Source organism: Nicotiana tabacum, chromosome 1 (assembly GCF_000715075.1).
Source record: "Nicotiana tabacum cultivar K326 chromosome 1, ASM71507v2, whole genome shotgun sequence".
In the NCBI taxonomy this organism is placed as follows: domain Eukaryota; kingdom Viridiplantae; phylum Streptophyta; class Magnoliopsida; order Solanales; family Solanaceae; genus Nicotiana; species Nicotiana tabacum.
In genome coordinates this window covers 1172455-1191247 of record NC_134080.1, presented here as the reverse complement: position 1 = coordinate 1191247, position 18793 = coordinate 1172455, and the positions used below count along the sequence as shown (strand labels likewise).

Sequence of the window (18793 nt, the reverse complement as noted above, 5' to 3'; positions counted from 1 at the left end):
GCAGAGACAGAGACAATTTTTTTGCTTTTAGAGATAAGCTACAAATTTTAGCTTCTTCCAAGAAGGAGAAGCAGAAAATTAATTTTTGTAAGACAAAAATATCCTTACATTAAACTTATATTTTTCAAACTATCCCTCATTAATTTAACATTTTTATTTTTTTTTCCTTTTTTTTTTACCATACATTTCTTTTCTTTTTGTTCTATCACATGTGATGACCCTAAAGGTCATCTCTTATTTTAGAAGTCAAAACTGTGTTACGAGACCTTAAAAACCACTTCTTGTCTTACCTCGATTAACGTGCGCAGTCCGAGCGCGTTTCCATAAAGCTTTTATGTGAAGTTTTAGAAAAAATAATGAATTTGGCCTTTAAAATGGGTTAAAGTTGACTTTGGTCAATATTTTTGGTAAACAAATCCGGACCCGTGATCGAACGGTCCCGTAGAGTCCGTAGTAAAAATATGGGACTTGGGCGTATACCCGGAATCGAATTCCGAGGTCCCAAGTCCGAGAAAAGAATTTTTAAAGAAAATTATTTGCTGGAAAGTATAAAGGCTTTTGAAGTGAGATGATGCATTTTTTTATGGTATCGGGCCTGTATCTTGGTTCCAGAGCCCGGTACAAGTTTAAAATAATAATTAAGTTGAATCTGTGAAATTTGGTAAGAATCGAAATTGATTTGGTATAAAACGGACCTATAGTTGAGAAAATAGAAATTTCAATGTTCTTGGGTAATTTCATGAATTTGAGGTTTAATTCGTAGTTGTTGATGTTATTTTGATAATTTGATCGCATGAGCAAGTCCATATGATGTTTTTAGACTTGCGTGCATGATTGATTCGGAGCCCCGAGAGCTCGGGTGAGTTTTGGATAGACTACTGAGTGAATTTGAACTTAGAAAAATTGCTGGTATATTGCAGCTGTGTAATGGGCCTATGATCTCGCAATTGCGAGATCAGGCTTCGCAAATGCGAAGTTCTCAGGCTTGGAAAATGCGACCCAGGCGTCGCAATTGCGAACCAAGCCATTCTCGCAAATGCACCAATTTGGTCGTAAATGTGAAAGAGTCAGGAGTCGCAAATGCGATATATCCTTCGCAAATGCGAAGGTAGCAGGCTTTTGAAGGGTTCGCAATTGCTATCCCTCTTCGCAATTGCGATAACTGCGCCTGCTAAATTAGATTTCAGATGGGATTTTTTTTATTTTTCCAACTCTTAAACCCTAAACCTCCTTAGGCGATTTTTCAAAAGCACAAACTTCTCCAAATCATTAGTAAGTAATTTCTAACTTATTTTCTTCAATCTATTACATCTTTTCACATGATTTTACTTTAAAATTTAGGGGTTTTCATGGGAAATGGGATATTTTTGGGTAGAAGTTAGGATTTTCAAATTTTGGGGATTTGGACCTCGATTTGAGGTCCGATTTCAAAACTAATTACATATTTGGGTTCGTAAGTGAATGAGTGATCGGAGTTTGGTTCGAACTTCGGGTTTTGAACAAGCAGGCCTGGGGTCGATTTTTGACTTTTTGGGAAAACAATGGGAAACCTATTTTCATGCATTAAAATTGGTTTATTTAGCATTTATTGATATCGTTAAGTAAATTGTGACTAGATACAAGTGAATTGGAAGTGGAACCGAGAGGTAATGCGGTAGTAGAGACTTAATCTTTTCCATGGAATCGAGGTAAGTATTTGCCCTAACCTTAGCTTGAGGGAATAAGAGTTATGGTCAATTTGCTATGTGTTTGTATCGAGTACGACGTATAGGTGTGGTGACGAGTACCTATATGTTGGTGTCAAGCATGCCCGTGAGTCTTATATCATGATTTTGTGACTCTAATATGTATCGATTATGCTCAATTTGATGATTTTTAATATTGAACAAAGCTTATCAAAGGTTCGTGGTAATTGTTTATTGTTGAGAATTGGCACAAGTTGAGTTTCATTCTTGTAAAGTAATTGTTGAAAACGAGATTAGTTATAGTTGATTCTCTTGCCAGGACATTATTGTTGATATTGTTATTTTCCTTGTCGGGACATATTGTTCTATTATTTGGGTGAGGAAGAGTGTAAAACACGAAGGGTGATGTCGTGCATGATATTGTGAATGAGAGTAATGCACGAAGGGTGATCCCGTACCGATATATGAGTGTTAATGCACAAAGGATAATGCCGTACCATGACTTGAGAGTTAATGCACGAAGGGTGATGTCGTGCCGATATTTGTGAGGAATAAAGCACGAAGGGTGATGCCGTGTCATGATTATGTGAGGTAATATACGAAGGGTGATGCCGTGCCGTTTATGTTGTTTCATATGGTGAGGACGAGAGTAAAATCATGAAGGGTGATGCCGTGCACGTGTTACCGCTTCATTATTTTGTTGATTTAAATATTTTGTTCATTATGCTCCTTTATTGATGCTTCTTTATTGGCTTATTGTTAGAACCTGATATTCCCCGCAGCATGTCCCCCTCCCGCCTTATTCTGATGATATCTGTTATTATGATTCTGTTTGTATATGATTTATCTACATAGGTATATGTGATTGTCGTGTCCTAGCCTCGTCACTACTTCGTCGAGGTTAGGCTCGACACTTACTCAGTACATGAGGTCGGTTGTACTGATACTACACTCTGCACTCTTTTGTGCAGATTTTGATACCAGACCCGATTAGTAGCTGAGGTAGCTGCCTTCAGTCCAGGGAGACCAAAGTAGATCTGCTGGCGTCCGTAGAGCCTGAAGTGCCCCTTCCCTGTTTTAACTTTCTGCTGTCTCTTTTCTTTTTGAGAACAGTTGTATTTTCTTTTAAGACTAGTATTTGTAGTAACTCGTAGATGTTCGTGAAGTTGTGATCCCAGACCCGTGGGTAGATTTGTATTGGATTATTTGATCATGTTATAACTCTTCAGCATTTATCAACTGTTTAACTTTAGTTTTTGTTTATAACTGTTTGGGAATGATTATTACTGTATGGAACCCTAATAGCTGGCTTGCCTAGCTTTCACGAGTAGGCGCCATCACGACTCCCGAGGGTGGCAAATCGGGATCGTGACATCATATTTTTATTTTCTTTCTCATATTTATATTTGGAATATTCTCTCTACTATAAATATATATCTTCTTTTATATAGTGAATAAGAGAGATTTTTAATTTATATTGAATGAATATATTGATATCATCATGTAAACAATAAGTAATACTAGATACCCCAATATTATCGCTTTGCAATAACTATATTTTATATTAATTGAAATCTATAAATTATATTTTTATTATAATAAATATTTAAATTTATTTATCTCATTTAATAATACTAATTGCAAACTGAATACTTACGGTTTTTTTTTTTTTTTTTTGTAATTTTATACTCAAAAGTACTTTATAGATTGCTTGGCCAAACACAATTTGATTGTAAAAAAATATTAATGTATTGACCAAACACAAATTACTACTTTACAAAAATATTTTTTTAAAAGTATTTTTAAAAATAAGTAATTTTTGACAGCTTGACCAAATGAAATTTTATAATGCAATGGATTAAATCAAACCTAGTGAATTAATTTTGAAGATTAAATCCATCAAGTTAAAAATATGAATATCCGCTTCTATCTAGAATGTTTTATTGCGGTTGGAGCCAAAATATTCAATGGTTGTCGTGACTCACATAATTAACACATAGTGAACATTCCCATGTGATACCCAAGACTTTAGGCTTAACGTTTTGCATCATATCCAAAGTTTGTCTACATCTTCGACAAGGTTCTCCTAAAATTGAAAGTTGCTCTACTCGACTCCCTTCCTTTCTCTTCTCGTATTTTCTGTCTTCTTGAGCCGAGAGTCTTTCGGAAATAATTACTTTATTCTTTCGAAGTAGGCAGTAGCGGGGCCAAGATTTTCATAAAGGGGGTCAAAATATAAAAAAATAAATTTACCAAGAAATCAAGGAGTGTCAATACATAGTATATATACATATTTTATAAAACAAATACCTAACTACACAGTGTAATTTTCCGACAAAGAGATGTCGGTTGACATCCCTTAAGTGCACGTGGCTCCGCCACTGGGGATAGGGATAAAGTCTGCATATACACCACCCTTCCCAGACCCCACTTGTAAAATTGTATTAGATTGTTGTTGTGGTTGTTGTATGCTCTACTTCGTTAATCCTCAAAGGGCTCATTTCAATTGTTTGAAATAAGTGTACGTTGTCGCAGGTATTTTTATCACGCTCAACATCAAATGCTATCGAATTAAATCCCATATGTAATTTGTAGCATTAGAATGACATGAAATTTTGTTAACAAATATATCATAGCTTTTTGTACGAATCTATAGTAGAAGTATAAAAGAAAAACGAAGATTGATGGGTAGAGAAATGTATTAAATACACCTAAAGCGTACGGAAAACAAAGAAATGGAAAGTTGTAGACTTGCGTCCAGTGGCGAAGCTAGAAATTTTTCTAAGTGTATTCAAATTTGAAAGAAGTGAAAAAATTTCAGGACAAAGAGTGTTCAATATATGTTATATAGCTCTAAAACGTAATATTTTATCTACATACACAATACAATTTTTCGACGAAGTGACCACCCTTGTGATCATTTGGCTTCGTCACTGCTTGCGTCCTTCTTCGTCTCATCTTATTTTGACGAGAAAGCATATTTGAATTTTGATCCAATAACTTAAGAAAAATGAGTCTGGACTACTACACATCATCTTTAATTTCCTTATCATAAGATGGTCAACCGATCTATATTAATAAACAATTGTGTCCGTACTATTTTGACTTTGCAATATGAAATGATTGTGGAAAAAGGACTTGGAAATTGTCATTTCCCAAGTGATTATGACTGACTAATAAGTACAATTTAACAAATAGAAAAATTGGGTCATGGACTAATAATCTATTTGGCCAAGCATTTTCAATTCTAGAAGTATTTTTTAATTTTAAAAAATGTTTTTTTTTTCTTGAAAGTTAAAGTGTTTGGCCAAGCTTTTGAAAAAAAAAAGGTGCATTTGAGGAGAAACAGAAAAAAATAGTCAAAAGTTTTTAAAAAAAATAAAATACTTAGAAGCAGTTTTTAAAAGTTTGGTCAAACACTAATTGCTGCTCATAACTGATTTTCAAATTAATTAGCCAAACACAAACTGATTCTCACCAAAAGCATTTTTGAAAAAAAAATACTTTTCAAAATAAGCTAATTTTGACAACTTGGCCTAACGGGATACGCTGAAATTTACTTTACCATACATAGTACTTCTATCCTCTAGTTTTCTTTTTCTTTTATGGATTCTCCATTAATTTCTCTCTTTAAAATATAGTAGTGTAGTAAACATAAATTCTTTTGAGATAAGATAAAAATTGCACGGGGCGTCCTATTTGGTCGCCCCCATTTAACTTATACCCATTTTTTTAAAACTTTTAATTTGTATCCATTTCTTAAATAATTTCAGCCCCCTTTCTCCTCCTCCTTCTCCATCACCATCACCTGCCCCCTTTCTCCTCCTCCTCCTCCAATCACCATCACCGGACTAGAGAGAAAAATGTCACTATCTCAATTATTGAATAAACATTGACTTCAACACATCAGAAACTCAAAATTCTCCTACAAACACACTTACAATACCTCCTTCGGTAAAATCCTCCAAATTAGCTGACTCATTAAAACCAACATGGCCTAAAAAAGCAAATGAGCTTATATCAAGAAAGGGTGTCTCATCTTCAAATAACTCAAATTTAACAAAGCAAATGAGCTGATTATCTCGAGGAATTCAATAAACGAAATGCAATTCAAGAAGAAAAGAGACAAAGACGACAGTGACACAGAAATGCTTTGTAATGCTTGCTCATGTGTTAAACGATGACGTCCATAATAAAAATGGTGTTGCTGCCACAAGAACAATATAATTCAGCTCTAGAGCTGAAGTTCGCCAGTTACAAAACAAAAACTTCAACTCTAGAGCTGAAGTTCGCCAGTTACAAAAACAAAAACTTCAGCTCTAGCTGAAGTTCGCCAGTTACAAACAAAGCTGAAGTTCGCCAGTTACAAAACAAAAATTTCAGCTCTAGAGCTGAAGCTTACAAACAAAAACTTCAGCTCTAGAGCTGAAGTTCTACTTACAAAACAAAAATTTTAGCTATAGAACTGAAGCTTACGAACAAAAACTTGCTAGTTACAAACAAAAACTTCAGCCCTAGAGCTGAAATTCGACAGTTACAAAACAAAAACTTCAGCTCTAGAGCTGAACTTCAGGCCCGACTACTAGAATGTTGAAGTTTTGCGTGATTGCCTTTGCTACTTCAACCCCGTATGCTGAAGTTATGCGAAAATGCGGGTACACTTGCAATTTATTTTGCAAAGCAGACACAAGTTAAAATGTGACACAAAAAGCGGGTATAGATGCAAATTCCCCTAAGATAAGGCAGTCACTTGAGTTTGGACCCACTCTTAGAGGGCTTAATAGTTTCAGGTTTGAATTGGGTAGAAAAACCTCCGTCTAAATCCTGAAAAAAAGAAAAGCCAGATTTATAACTAGTAATTGAATAATAGCCACAATTTTAAAAGTAATCGAAATTTAGTAAATTTTTATGTAAAAGTAAAACCTTGCTGGAGTTAGAAGTTTTTACATATGAGATTCTAGTATAATGTACTAAAATTTTATAATGTGTTGGAGTTGCAACATAATATGCTGGAAATTTATATGTAGAAACTCCATACTGAGGTGGATACAGGATTTCAAGAGGATATCGATGGTTGCAATGTTGTGAAGGAGTGTATCTAAAATTACATTTGACAGGTTTAACTTTAGTCTCTTTCTATGAACCACTACACTTTTGAAATTATAGATTCAAAATTATATTCTTTTTGAAAATTTAATAATTTTCACATATATATCTATACTCCGTACCAAAATTAAGACCGTTCAGAGTGAGATTTGAACTACCAATTTCACTTGTAGATTATGCATCCAATAACAATTGCACTATAGGATTCTTTGAGTATGAGTTCACGCACATATATTTAAGTAATTTTAAAAAAAATGTAACATTGTTATACATGATTTAGGGAGAGGAGTATGTGTTCACGTGAGCCCATATCCATCAACCCGGATACGCTTCTGGCTCCATAATCCTGCATATTATGTTGGAACTTTCTGTCTGTTGGAGTTATAACATAATATGCTGGAAATTTATACGTAGGAGCTTCATAATCCTGTATATTATGCTGAAACTTTTCGTATTTTAAAAAACCACCGGCTATTTTTCAAATGCTGACTAATTTGTGGATTACCAATCCAAAAAATAGCTAGCATATCCTATTTTCACTCCAAACCCCTCCAACAAGCGGGTTAAATTGGGTCGGTGTGACGAGCCTAACCGCTTTACCCGAGAATTAAAATCATTTTTCTATAAAACTTTTTGAGAGGTTCGTTGTATAGATATATATGATGTCGTTCTCATCACAAAGTTGTGTTCAATTGAGTATACTGTAAGCAGAACAAACTTTCTAAATTTGCATATCAGAAGTACAAGATTTTTTGTTGTCATATAAATTTGTTTCCTCATTCGATAGAACATGGAGATAGAGGGGTTAAGCCGTGGAGGAGACTGCTAAAGGTCCACTGCTTTCACATTTAGTTGTCAATTTCCGCAGCCTGCTCGAAATAGCACTCGACCCCATGCATTGAGTATCTTAAGTATCAGAAATGGACTCTAAATACAGGGGTGTGGCCAGGGAAGCTGTAGTGCTAAGGTTGTTTACCTTCAAAATCGGACAATAATTGAATTTGTAAGTGATTTTAAGGATACGCAGATTAATTTGATACAAAACTATAAATTTAATTAGATTGAACAAGTAAAGATAAAATGAATTCAAATCATGCGAATAAGACAATTTCAACCTTAGTGAAATTGTTCACCCTCGATTCGGGGCTTACTATAGTCAACATTGATAAACAAGTGAAAAACTAAATAACAGAGAAAATGATAATATATTGCCTTGAAACGCGTGTTACATTCGTTTTTATGAGTAATCAGACCCCCTTTATATAGTAGGAGAGCTCTATGTTAGGTACAACTCTATAAAAGATAAAAGATCTTCTGATTAACTGATTGTCGGTTTTCTATCGATACATGCCGAGATCCCCGCCGTGATATTCGGCCGGTCACAGATATTTCGGCCTTCTGTTGGTTACGCTTGATTGTCAACAATGTCCTTCGAAGTTGTTCGAGGCCAAGACCGATTCTGGAACTATGACCTTGATATTCTCGAGGGCAGGCGTCGTGTCCCCGGGATTTGGCTCGATGGGACTTTTGGCTTGATTTTGGTCCCTTGCCATCACATCTCGAGCTTGGCTTATCTTGTCGGAAGTCGAGGTGCATCATAATTAAGGTCGGTTTTACCCGTATACAAAGGTCTTAGAGCTCAAATACGTGTTAGAAAAATTTATTAAGTAAAATAGGAATATTAGTAATATATTTCGAATCTAGTTGATTAAATGGTTGCAATAGAATCCTGAACTCGAACTCATAATATTAAAGTTTAAATCTTGAATTCATTTGTCTTTAAGACCAATAAAACTTGTATAGTAACATTTTACCAAAAAATTCCGAAATGCGAATATATTTTTGTCTTTCTTATATCATCTCGAAGTAAACTTATCGTTATAATCAAAATATTTGAAAGAGAGAATTAACGCCATTTTATTGTCTTTATTTATTAGATCTTTGAAAGAGTTGGATGCATTCTTGTGGAGTATTTGGAATTTTAAAAAAAATGTACAATTAGAACAGTGTGAGATGGTCATCTTTAAGGTTGACACATTGATTAAAAAAAAGGTTGACACTATTTCATATTTCAACAGTTCTAGAAAAGAATATCAAGAGACCACAAGAACAAAAGACACAAACAATTGAGTCACCGTCCACGACTGCATTCCTTTTATCTTGGAGGTCCCCCATATATGTATATGAACTCAATCATTCCATATTTCTTTCTCTTAGCTCAGTTTCTGGTCAATCCTACGTACATTGATTGTTAAAATAGAAATCTACAGACCACGTGAAAAATGTAACCAAAATGTCTTATATATATATCTAATTCACTTTGTTATAGTGCGACCTTCATTTTCAGTATTAATATAATATTATTTCCCCTCATTTTTCATCTCTCTGATTTAAACATTAGTAAGATATTGAATAATGGAAGACATTACTTCAACTAATACCCTTCAAAAACACCTTCAATATATCATTCACAGTCGTCAAGAATGGTGGGTTTATGCCATCTTTTGGCAAGCATCAAAAGACGCTAATGGCCGTCTCATTTTCTCGTGGGGAGACGGCCATTTCCGCGGTACAAAAAATTTGGCTAATTCCGCCACAGTTCGTATCCCTAACGTAGACAATAACGTTAGCGATACAGAGTTGTTCTATATGGTATCAGTGCCTAAATATTTCGTGGCTGATAATGAGCTCATCGTCCGTGCTTATAATCCTACATCCTATATATGGCTGAACAATTATGACGAACTGCAACTATACAACTACGACAGAGCTAAAGAAGCTCACTTGCATGGAATTCGGACTCTAGTTTGTATTCCTACTCCTAATGGTGTCGTCGAATTGGGGTCCTCTGAAATTATTCAAGAAAATTGGGAAATAGTCCAACTAAGTAGGTCTCTATTTGGATTAAGCAACAACAATATTGTTACTCCATCACCAATTAATCATCAAGATCTTTCCAGCTTTAATTTTGTTCCATTGGGAGAAAATCACAAAGTGGAAAATGATTCACCACAAGCAACGGACACCAAATTAAAGCAAGAAACAGTTGATGGCAATATATCATTAGGAAATTCAGACAGCTTTGAGAATGAGTCATCGACGATCAACAATATTAATCGACCTATAAAACGAGGAAGAAAATCCAGTTCGAGTAACGCAACAGGGACAGAAATGGCCAAGAAACACGTTGAGGCAGAGAGACAGAGAAGAGAAAAGCTGAATAATCGATTCTATGCATTAAGGAGTGTGGTTCCTAACGTGTCGAAAATGGATAGAGCTTCATTACTGGCTGATGCAGTTACTTATATTAATGAACTCAAGGCTAAAGTTGAAGAATTAGAGTCGTACAAAATCCTGTCTCAGAAACCTAAGAGACAATGTGCTACTAATTCTGTACAAACCGTACCTTCCACTGTACTTAATCGTGCAAATAATTCATTTGGAATGGAAGTGGAGGTCAAGATTATCGGACTCGAAGCGATGGTTCGGGTCCGATCTCCTGATGTGAACTACCCGTGTGCGAGGTTGATGAATGTGCTGCGGGAGTTGGAGTTACAGGTTAACCATGCAAGCGTTTCCAGTGTCAAGAACCTAATGCTTCAAGATGTTGTGATCAAGGTTACTAATGAAGTGGCTAATGAGGAAGTTCTCAAATCTGTTATTCTCAAAAGATTAAGTGTTGCTAATTAGAATTGATACATTAATGTACTTAATTATGTCATACCATCAAGTTTTTTTAAGGTTGATGAGGGCCTTGTGTTCCTTGTTGTAAATCTTATTCATGCTATGTTTTTCTCTTTTTCTTTGGTAATTAAGATCATACTAAGTACAAAATGCGAGGTGACAATTTGCATGCACATGACTTGATAAAATCTTACATATCCATGTTTTGTGCTGCTACTGACCCTTCGTCTTAATTTACTCTTCATTAATTCAGACCGTTAATGTAATTCTGGCAATTACTGGTACATCATATATAAGAGACTGAAAACGTTAGTGTTTAACCAAAAATAAGATTTTTGGTTTAAGCTTGTTTTTAGAAGAGCTCGGGTTACTGATAATCAAATAGAAATAAGAATAATTAATGTAAATAATAGCTGGATAAAAAGCAAAGAAAATCAGTATATTCCAATAGTAGTTCGTGTCCTTACAAATGTTCATTCCTCACCTTTTATAGCTATTTGTAAGTAATAGGTTTTTACGTATTTCGTATTTCGTATTTCGTATTCTGTATTTCATATTTCATATCTCTTATATATTGTTGTTATTTTTATTACACATTTTTATGGTACTAATATATCATCTCCTATTGCTTTTTTGAGCCGAGGGTCTCCTGGAAACAGCCTCTCTACCCTTCGGGGTAGGGGTAAGATCTGCGTACATATTACCCTCCCCAGACCCCACTTGTGGGATTATACTGGGTTGTTGTTGTTGTTGTTGTTGTTGTTGTTGTTGTTGTTGTTGTAAGTAATAAGTTTCTCTCCTTCCATAATGGAGTTATTATGGACAATTAATGACATTCAATGTAACGTTATAATTGACAATCGTAGCTGTTTCGGTACAGATTCTATAACGTTTTCCGTAATTAATGCTCATTAATTACCAATAATACGTATCTATACTCTTTTACTATTTAGGTTCATTCTCCCGATGCTTCTTCAAATTATCAAGAGGTTCGAGCACCCATTCCTTATGGTTTTCGTGGATCTTTGCCCGTGTCTGTTAAAGCTCGCGCCTCTTCAATTATTCTTCCCCAACTGTCATTCCTTTGTTGATCCATGTGTCATGACATATCAGTACATAATTAACTCGATGTAATAACTTGATTTTCCCCAATACAAATAGTCCACCCACTTGTCATTTATTCATCAATAGAATATTTGGGAAGTGGGTCTCATTAAAGCGGGAATTTTTGTCGCCATTATACCTTTTCTGGAACTGACGCTTCATATGTCACTTCCATTTAATGCTCGTGACACGTGTCATCTTCCGATTGAATCTGCAACTCTTCAACGTCTTTTAGGGCTTTTTTGTGGCTTCATCAATTACGAAGTGACAGTTTTCATCATGACGTTTCCATCATTACACCTTTTCCTTTGACGGTTGCTTCTGAGTATAAATAAAGCTTTTGTCTTTGTCTTTCTCATAAAAAGTTACTTACCTTGGAATATTCATTCTTGTTTTCTTCTTCCTCGTACAGTTATGTCTTCTTCAAACCCTAATCCTCGAAGAGTCCCAATTGTTGACGAACTTCCTCTTGCTCCTGTTGGAAGCAGAAAATGGGGAAGATTGTGTAGTTTAGGGTCTTCATCTATACGGGGTGCTTCTTTACCTCCAGTGAGTTCTACCCCTCCTTCTAGAACTAGGGGTTCTCATTCACATAGATCTTCTTCTAGAGGTAAAGATTCTAGTGAACCAGTTCATGAGCCTTTAGTAGATGAGATTGCCCTTCTGAACTATCTTTTTACACTGATAGAGAATCGATCAAAAATCAAGTTTCTTCTATGTCTTCTTTAGATCGTGCTGATGTCTACCCTTCCCAAATTACCAAAGGTTTAATCTCTGTTATTCGTAGGGATTGCCATTGGAGATCTGACTTCCCTATCATAATTCCTAATGCAAACCAAAGAATTACATCTTACATGACCGTATTTTCTTTTGTGTATATATATCCCTTTATGCTGAATTTCAAATCCCCATTGATCCTATTATAATTGAGTTCTGTCGTTTTTTCAACGTTTGTGTAGGACAGATTGGCCCCATTGTGTGGAGGGTTGTTGCTTGTTTAAGGCACTTAACAAGGTTGGCTAATTTGCCTTTTACTTTTTTCCATTTGATCTATCTCTACTCCCCTAAGATTTTTCGACATAATCTTCACTTTAGTGGCGAGAAGTAAGAGAGTGCTAGTTAGCCCTGAGGATGATAAGTATCGTGGCTGGTATGCCAGATTTGTTGTTGCCCCTACTATTGGTTTAGTAGGTGAAGAAAATGTACCATTCCCCGAAAAGTGAAATTTTGTACGTAAGTTTTACTTTTTCATTTTCCCCCTTTTTTTTTTTATTTTGAAAGGATTTATTTTGCCCATAGCTGTTTAGCTTTGTCTTTTTTAGCAACCATGGGAACTGCTGATGGGATTCCCAATTTTCGTGGTTGGGTAGAGAAGTTACTGACTATTGCTCCGATGGAAGGTATATCTTGGAAAAATATTTCACACATATTTGGTTGGAAGGTTAAAACTCAAGGTAAATGTTTTACCCCTCTCCTTTTCATATTTTCATTCATCTTTTCCTTATAATTTATTTGACCCTTCTTTTTATCAGGGTTTCCCATATGTGGTGTAAGTGCTGAAGCGATTGCGGCTTCCAGAGTTTCTTTGGAAAGAGCTCAAGAGATAATCTTGAGTTCTTTATCGAAAAGGAAGTCTGATGCAACCCCAGATTCTGAGGAGGAGGAGGAACAGGATGGAAGCTCCTTGGTTAAAAGGCCACGGGCTAGAAGACGCGTCTTTTCAGATGATGAAGCGACTCCTCCCCATTCTGTTCCCATACCCGAGCCTGTTTAAGCCACCTTGGTGAGCTCTGATGATAATACTCTTGCGGCAGATCGTGACTCTGATGATCAGCTTTTCTCTCGTGGGTTTGATAGTGAGAATTTGGATTTAGTTTCTGATGAAGTACCCCTTGCTTCCTTTACCATGCCTGTCCCTGTGGTGCATTCTTTGCCAGTCATTACTGCTACTATTTCTGCTCCGCCCCAAGCTGTTATGACTTCCTCTACAGTTCCTACTACTACCGTTCCTCGTACTGAAGTTGGTTCTTCGAGTGTAAGTGGAGCGATGAAGCAGATTACCATTGAGGTCCCTGCCGATGGTAATCTTTTGAAAAAGTCAGGTCGGGCTGAAGTATGGTTGAAACCTTTGATCTATCCAGTCGAAAAGTCCAAGCTTAAGAGTCACAGCTCTTTGTCTTGGATGAATGATATAGTGCAATCATCACTGAAGCTATTTGCTCATGTTTACACTTTATTCCATTCTCTTCTCTTTATATTAAGGTTCTTACCCCTTTCTTCTTTTTTATTCAATCTTATTGGCACAGAGATTATAAAGAGAGTTTCTCATACAGAGCAGTTACTGCTTGATTATCAAATTGAAGTAGTCAATTGGAAAGAGCAATACGAAAGTCTACAACTTGAGATGGAAGTTCTAGAAGAAAGCAAGTGTACCTTAGAGCAGTAGTTAAGAGTCATGGCATCAGAGCTAGCAATTGAGAAGGCTTCTTCTAATCAGGCTGGCAAGGATACCTCTTTGAGACATCTTTTTTCGAACAACTCTCCAAAGGATTGAGGGATTTGCTAAACAAAAAATATGTTTGTGCAGGTGAACTTGTTCAGACCCAGACCCAGACCCAAGAGGATCTTCGTGTATCTTATGATAAGGTAAGATTTTTGGAAAGTTCACTTGCCCCTTTGCAATCCTCTTATGATGCTTCTTTGGCCGAGAAGGAAGAACTCAAAATGAGATTGACCAATGGGAGAAGGATTATGAAGCTCTCGAGGACAAAACTGCTATTGAAGTGAGTTGGGCTATCTTAAATACACGCCATGATACCTTAGTGGAGGCGAGCCAAGAAGGTTTTAATTTGGATGCTGAGTTGGCTAAGATAAAGGAAACCATTGAGAGAACTTAGCAAGACCAAAGTTTTTCTTCTCCTATGGCTGATACTCCTGAGTATATTGAAGCTAATGTAGGCACAGTGGATGTCCCAGCTCCTTCAAATCAAATCGAGCCTGTTGATGATGTTGCTTTAGACTCTTCTTCTGCTCCCCGGTGAAAGTTTATGAAGTTTTCTTTCTTTTTTTTCTTGGTGGAATGTGGTTTTACCCCTGATCCCATTTGGGGGTTCAGTATTTGGAAATGACAAGTCCTCAGACCTTTTCGGGGCATTTTGTAAAAATATGACAATCAGTTGATGACTTAGTCTTAATATTATAAAGCTTTTGTTTCAATTTAATTATCTTAAGTTTCTGTTTTACTCTTTTTGCCTTAATTCATTATATAAATTCAAGGTCTTGCTTTTTAATTCATGGGTTTTCGTCTTACCCTTTTTGCATTTTTTTATAAAATGCTTTACTAACTTTATGTATCTTTGAATCAGACATGAAATTATGAAAGAGGACCCTTTTATAGATGACACTTAATGAAGAAGACGTCTCAACTTCATAACGGTGTAAATATACGAAAAAAGAAATAGGAACACACATGTTTTTTGAAATAACTTTGATAAAGTTTTTATTTGAACTTTGTCAAGTTTAAGTAACATCTTACATGTATTTAAATATCTTCTATAACTTTTTCGTAACTGTTTTCTTTACAACAGATTTGCAAAAAAGGAAAGAAAATCCAAGGGTTTTTTTATAACCCATGGCTAAATACTGCCTTTAACCTAGACGTCATAAGATTTTGAAATCTATATGAAGGGTTTTTGATTGGCTTGTGTTATTGGCTCGTGACTTTACTCTGAACTTGATACATTTGATGAGTAGACTTTTGGGCTTGACTTGAACTTTAATTGTTTTCAGTCTTCTTTGCCTTCTTTATACATATATCATATGTATATTATATAGTCCCCCAAGTGTTTGAGCTTTGAAGTATGAAATCTCGAGCACTTGATTATTCCTTCCATGTGGTCCTTTTCCTGAAAAGGAAAAACATACTGGACTCGGAGGTATGATTTTAGATGAAGACTGCTTAACCCATTTAAATTTCTATCAGAATAGTTGTAACTCTAGACCGGAAATTATGTTCTTTCCACGTGTCTTTTTAGGTCGTAATTCATCATTTAGTGCGGGCTAGCTTTTTGCCTATCATCTAAAATCGTTAGTAAAATTTTAACAATTCAAAAATAAAAGTTATTAATGAGGGTACCTGCCCGTGGGTATTTCTTTTCCTTAGAAATAGTATCTCTTCAGATGAACAACATTCCAATTTGAAGGTAGAATCTTGCCACCCATTGTTTCCAGTTCGTATGTTACTTTCTCCTGCGATACCATGAATCTTATAAGGTCTTTCCCAAGTTGGACTTAACTTTCCTGCATTAGCTTCCCTCGTTGATTGGAAAACTTTCTTGAGTATGAAGTCCCCAATCTTGAAGTATCTGAGACGAGCTTTCCGTTATAGTATCGTTCCATAACTTATTTTTGCACTGCCATCCTTATTAATGCAGCTTTCCTCCTTTCTTCAAGTAAATACAAGTTTACTCGCATCTCTTCTCCATTTGATTCCTTAGTTGCTTGTGTATATCTCGTGCTTGGTTCCCCTATCTCGACTGAAATTAAGGCTTTAGCTCGGTATACAAGTGAGAATGGTGTTTCCCCCGTACTTGTTTTTGCGGTTGTTTGATAAGCCCACAAGACTCCAGGTAACACCTCTGGCCAATTGCCTTTAGATTCCTCCAACATTTTCTTCAAGTTGTTGATAATGACTTTATTTGTTGATTCAGCTTGTCCATTACCCATCGGATGGTAAGGCGTTGAAGTAATCCTTTTAATTAGCCAACTCTAAAAAAATTATGTGATTTGCGTGCCTATATATTTGTAGGCCGTTATCACATACAATTTCCTTTGGTACATCGAATCAGCATATAATGTTTCGCCAAATGAAATCTCTGACCTCTTTTTCTCGTACCTGTTTAAAAGCTCATGCTTCTACCCACTTAGTAAAGTAATCAGTGAGTACTAATAGAAATTTTACCTTGCCTTTGGCTTGGGATAGTGGACCCACAATATCCATCCCCCATTTCATAAAAGGCCACAGTACAATAATCGGATGTAATAATTCAGCAGGTCGATGCATGTTGTTACCATATCTTTGGCACTTGTCACATTTAGCTACAAAATTTTCTGCGTCTTCTTCTATTTTTACTAAAGATCTTCCCCCTGCGTGATTTCCACAATGTCCCTCATGTATTTCTCTTATCACATACTCTGTTTGAGAAGGTCCGAGGCATCTTGCTAGAGGACCACTGAACATTTTACGATAAAGATTGCCTTGCTTTAAACAGTATCGAGCAGCTTTTTTGCGAAGTGCTTGAGCCTTTTTCTTATCTTCAGGTAAAATTCCATACTGCAAAAAATTGACAATCTCGTTCCTCCAATCCTAAATTAGGTTATTGAAATTTACCTCGTTTTTGTCTTGATCAAGTACAGAATGAAATAAATGAATCACAAAAGCATTTTCGTCATTCGTTACTTCTGCAGCAGATGCAAGATTAGCTACGACGTCAGCCTCTGCATTTTCCTCTCTTGGTATCTGCACGACTTTCCAAGTTTGGAACTGCCTGACCAAATCACGTGCCTTTTCCAGGTATTGCTGCATTCTTGCCTCTCTGGCTTTATAAGTCCCCAGCATTTGGTTAACTACGAGCTGTGAATCGCTTTTGATTACAACTTGTTCTATACCAAGCTCTAGTGCCAGTTCTAAACCTGCAATCACAACTTCATATTCTGCCTCATTGTTAGTTATAGGGTGACATTTTATGGCTTGTCGTATTGTTTCTCCCGTGGGTGGTACCAAAATAATACCTAAACCTGCCCCTTTGACATTCGATGAACCATCAGTGAATAAGGTCCAAGTTTTTGGATTAGACCTGTTAAATACCTGCAATTCTTTTTCTGCTTCTAGTTGTATCTCTTGACTAAAATCGACCATGAAATCTGCTAAAACCTGTGACTTTATTGCAGTTCTAGGTTGATATGTAATGCCATATTCACTTAGTTCTATGGACCACTTAGATAATCTACCTGATAACTCTTGTTTATGCAATATATTATGCAAGGGATAGACAGTTACTACAGAGATGAGATGACATTGAAAATAAGGTCTTAACTTACTAGATGCCATGATTAATGCTAGTGCAAGTTTTTCTAGATGAGGATAACGAGTTTCAGCATCTAATAATCACTTGCTAACATAATAAATTGGAGATTGTTTACCTTGGTCTTCTCGAACTAACACAACACTTACCGCTAATTCTGAAACAACAAGGTAGATGAGTAGTTTCTCCCTATCTTTTTCTTTCGCAAGAAACGATGGATTTGACAAATATACTTTCAAATTTTTAAGCGCCTGTTGACATTCTTCATACCATTCCAATTGATCCTGCTTTTTAGGGCTGAAAAGAACCTGAAGCATTTTTCTGATGATTTTGAAATAAATCTTCCCAAAGCTACTATTCTCCCTGTCAGTCTCTGTACTTCTTTTTTACTTGTCAGTGTATCTGGGATTTCCTCAATAGCTTTAATCTGCACAGGATTTACTTCAATACCACGGTTAGAAACAAGAAATCGCAAGAACTTACCTGACGAAACTCCAAATGCACATTTCTCAGGGTTTAAGTTCATGTTAAATTTACGAAGAATCTGAAATATATCAGACAAGTGTTGGATATGATCCCCTTCTTGTTGTGACTTGACCAGCATATCATCTATATAGACTTCCATGGTTTTCCCTAAATGTTCTTGAAACATTTTGGTCACCAACCTTTGATATGTGGCTCCAGCGTTCTTGAGACCAAATAGCATTACTTTGTAACAGTAAGTCCCCCTGTCTGTAATAAATGAAGTTTTTTCTTCATCTATGGTGTGAGCACGTGATTTTTGCCCCACATGAATTACTCCTATAGAATTCCAAAAATTAGATTTTTCTTTTAATTATTTGCTATTTTAGGAATTATTGTAGAATTTTTCTAGTTATTTGCATTTTTTGTGTGCATGTTTAATTTTATTTAATTCATGAAAAATACAAAAATACATTGCATTTGCATTTAGGACTTAATTTTACATTTTAGATTAATTAGTAAATTAATATGTTTGACAAAAATAGAAAAATCACAAAAATAACTCATTTTTGCATTTATTTTTAGCTTTGAATTTTGTAGTTTAATTTTGTAATTAATTAGTTGTTGTAAATATCATTTTGAGTAATTAATCTAATTTGGTAGGATAAT

The 18793-nt window shown here is 35.7% G+C and overlaps 2 protein-coding genes across 2 annotated transcripts; one reads left to right on the top strand and one right to left on the bottom strand.

The window, feature by feature from the left end:
- Positions 1 to 9138: 9138 nt before the first annotated feature.
- On the top strand, positions 9139 to 10687 carry LOC107767856 (transcription factor MYC2-like). Its single transcript, XM_016586955.2, has one exon. It carries the CDS (start codon positions 9207 to 9209, stop codon positions 10479 to 10481), a length of 1275 nt encoding a protein of 424 aa, XP_016442441.1. The 5' UTR covers positions 9139 to 9206; the 3' UTR covers positions 10482 to 10687.
- A 6257-nt stretch (positions 10688 to 16944) lies between these two features.
- Positions 16945 to 17979, bottom strand: LOC142164259 (uncharacterized). Its single transcript, XM_075221906.1, has 3 exons — positions 17781 to 17979; positions 17376 to 17636; positions 16945 to 17270 (listed from the first exon to the last, which is right to left on the bottom strand). The coding sequence occupies exons 1-3, from the start codon at positions 17977 to 17979 to the stop codon at positions 16945 to 16947; spliced, it is 786 nt and encodes a 261-aa protein (XP_075078007.1).
- Positions 17980 to 18793: the final 814 nt, after the last annotated feature.

What these genes read in the sequence shown, in the direction of transcription:
- LOC107767856 (XM_016586955.2), top strand. Translation starts at nt 9,207, where the DNA reads ATGGAAGACATTACTTCAACTAATACCCTTCAAAAACACCTTCAATAT.
- LOC142164259 (XM_075221906.1), bottom strand. Translation starts at nt 17,979, where the DNA reads ATGCTTCAGGTTCTTTTCAGCCCTAAAAAGCAGGATCAATTGGAATGG. An exon ending in GTTAGTTCGAGAAGACCAAG is followed by an intron (nt 17,637 to 17,780) that starts GTAAACAATCTC and finishes TCATCTCTGTAG; the next exon opens with TAACTGTCTATCCCTTGCAT. An exon ending in ATCGAATGTCAAAGGGGCAG is followed by an intron (nt 17,271 to 17,375) that starts GTTTAGGTATTA and finishes TTGTGATTGCAG; the next exon opens with GTTTAGAACTGGCACTAGAG.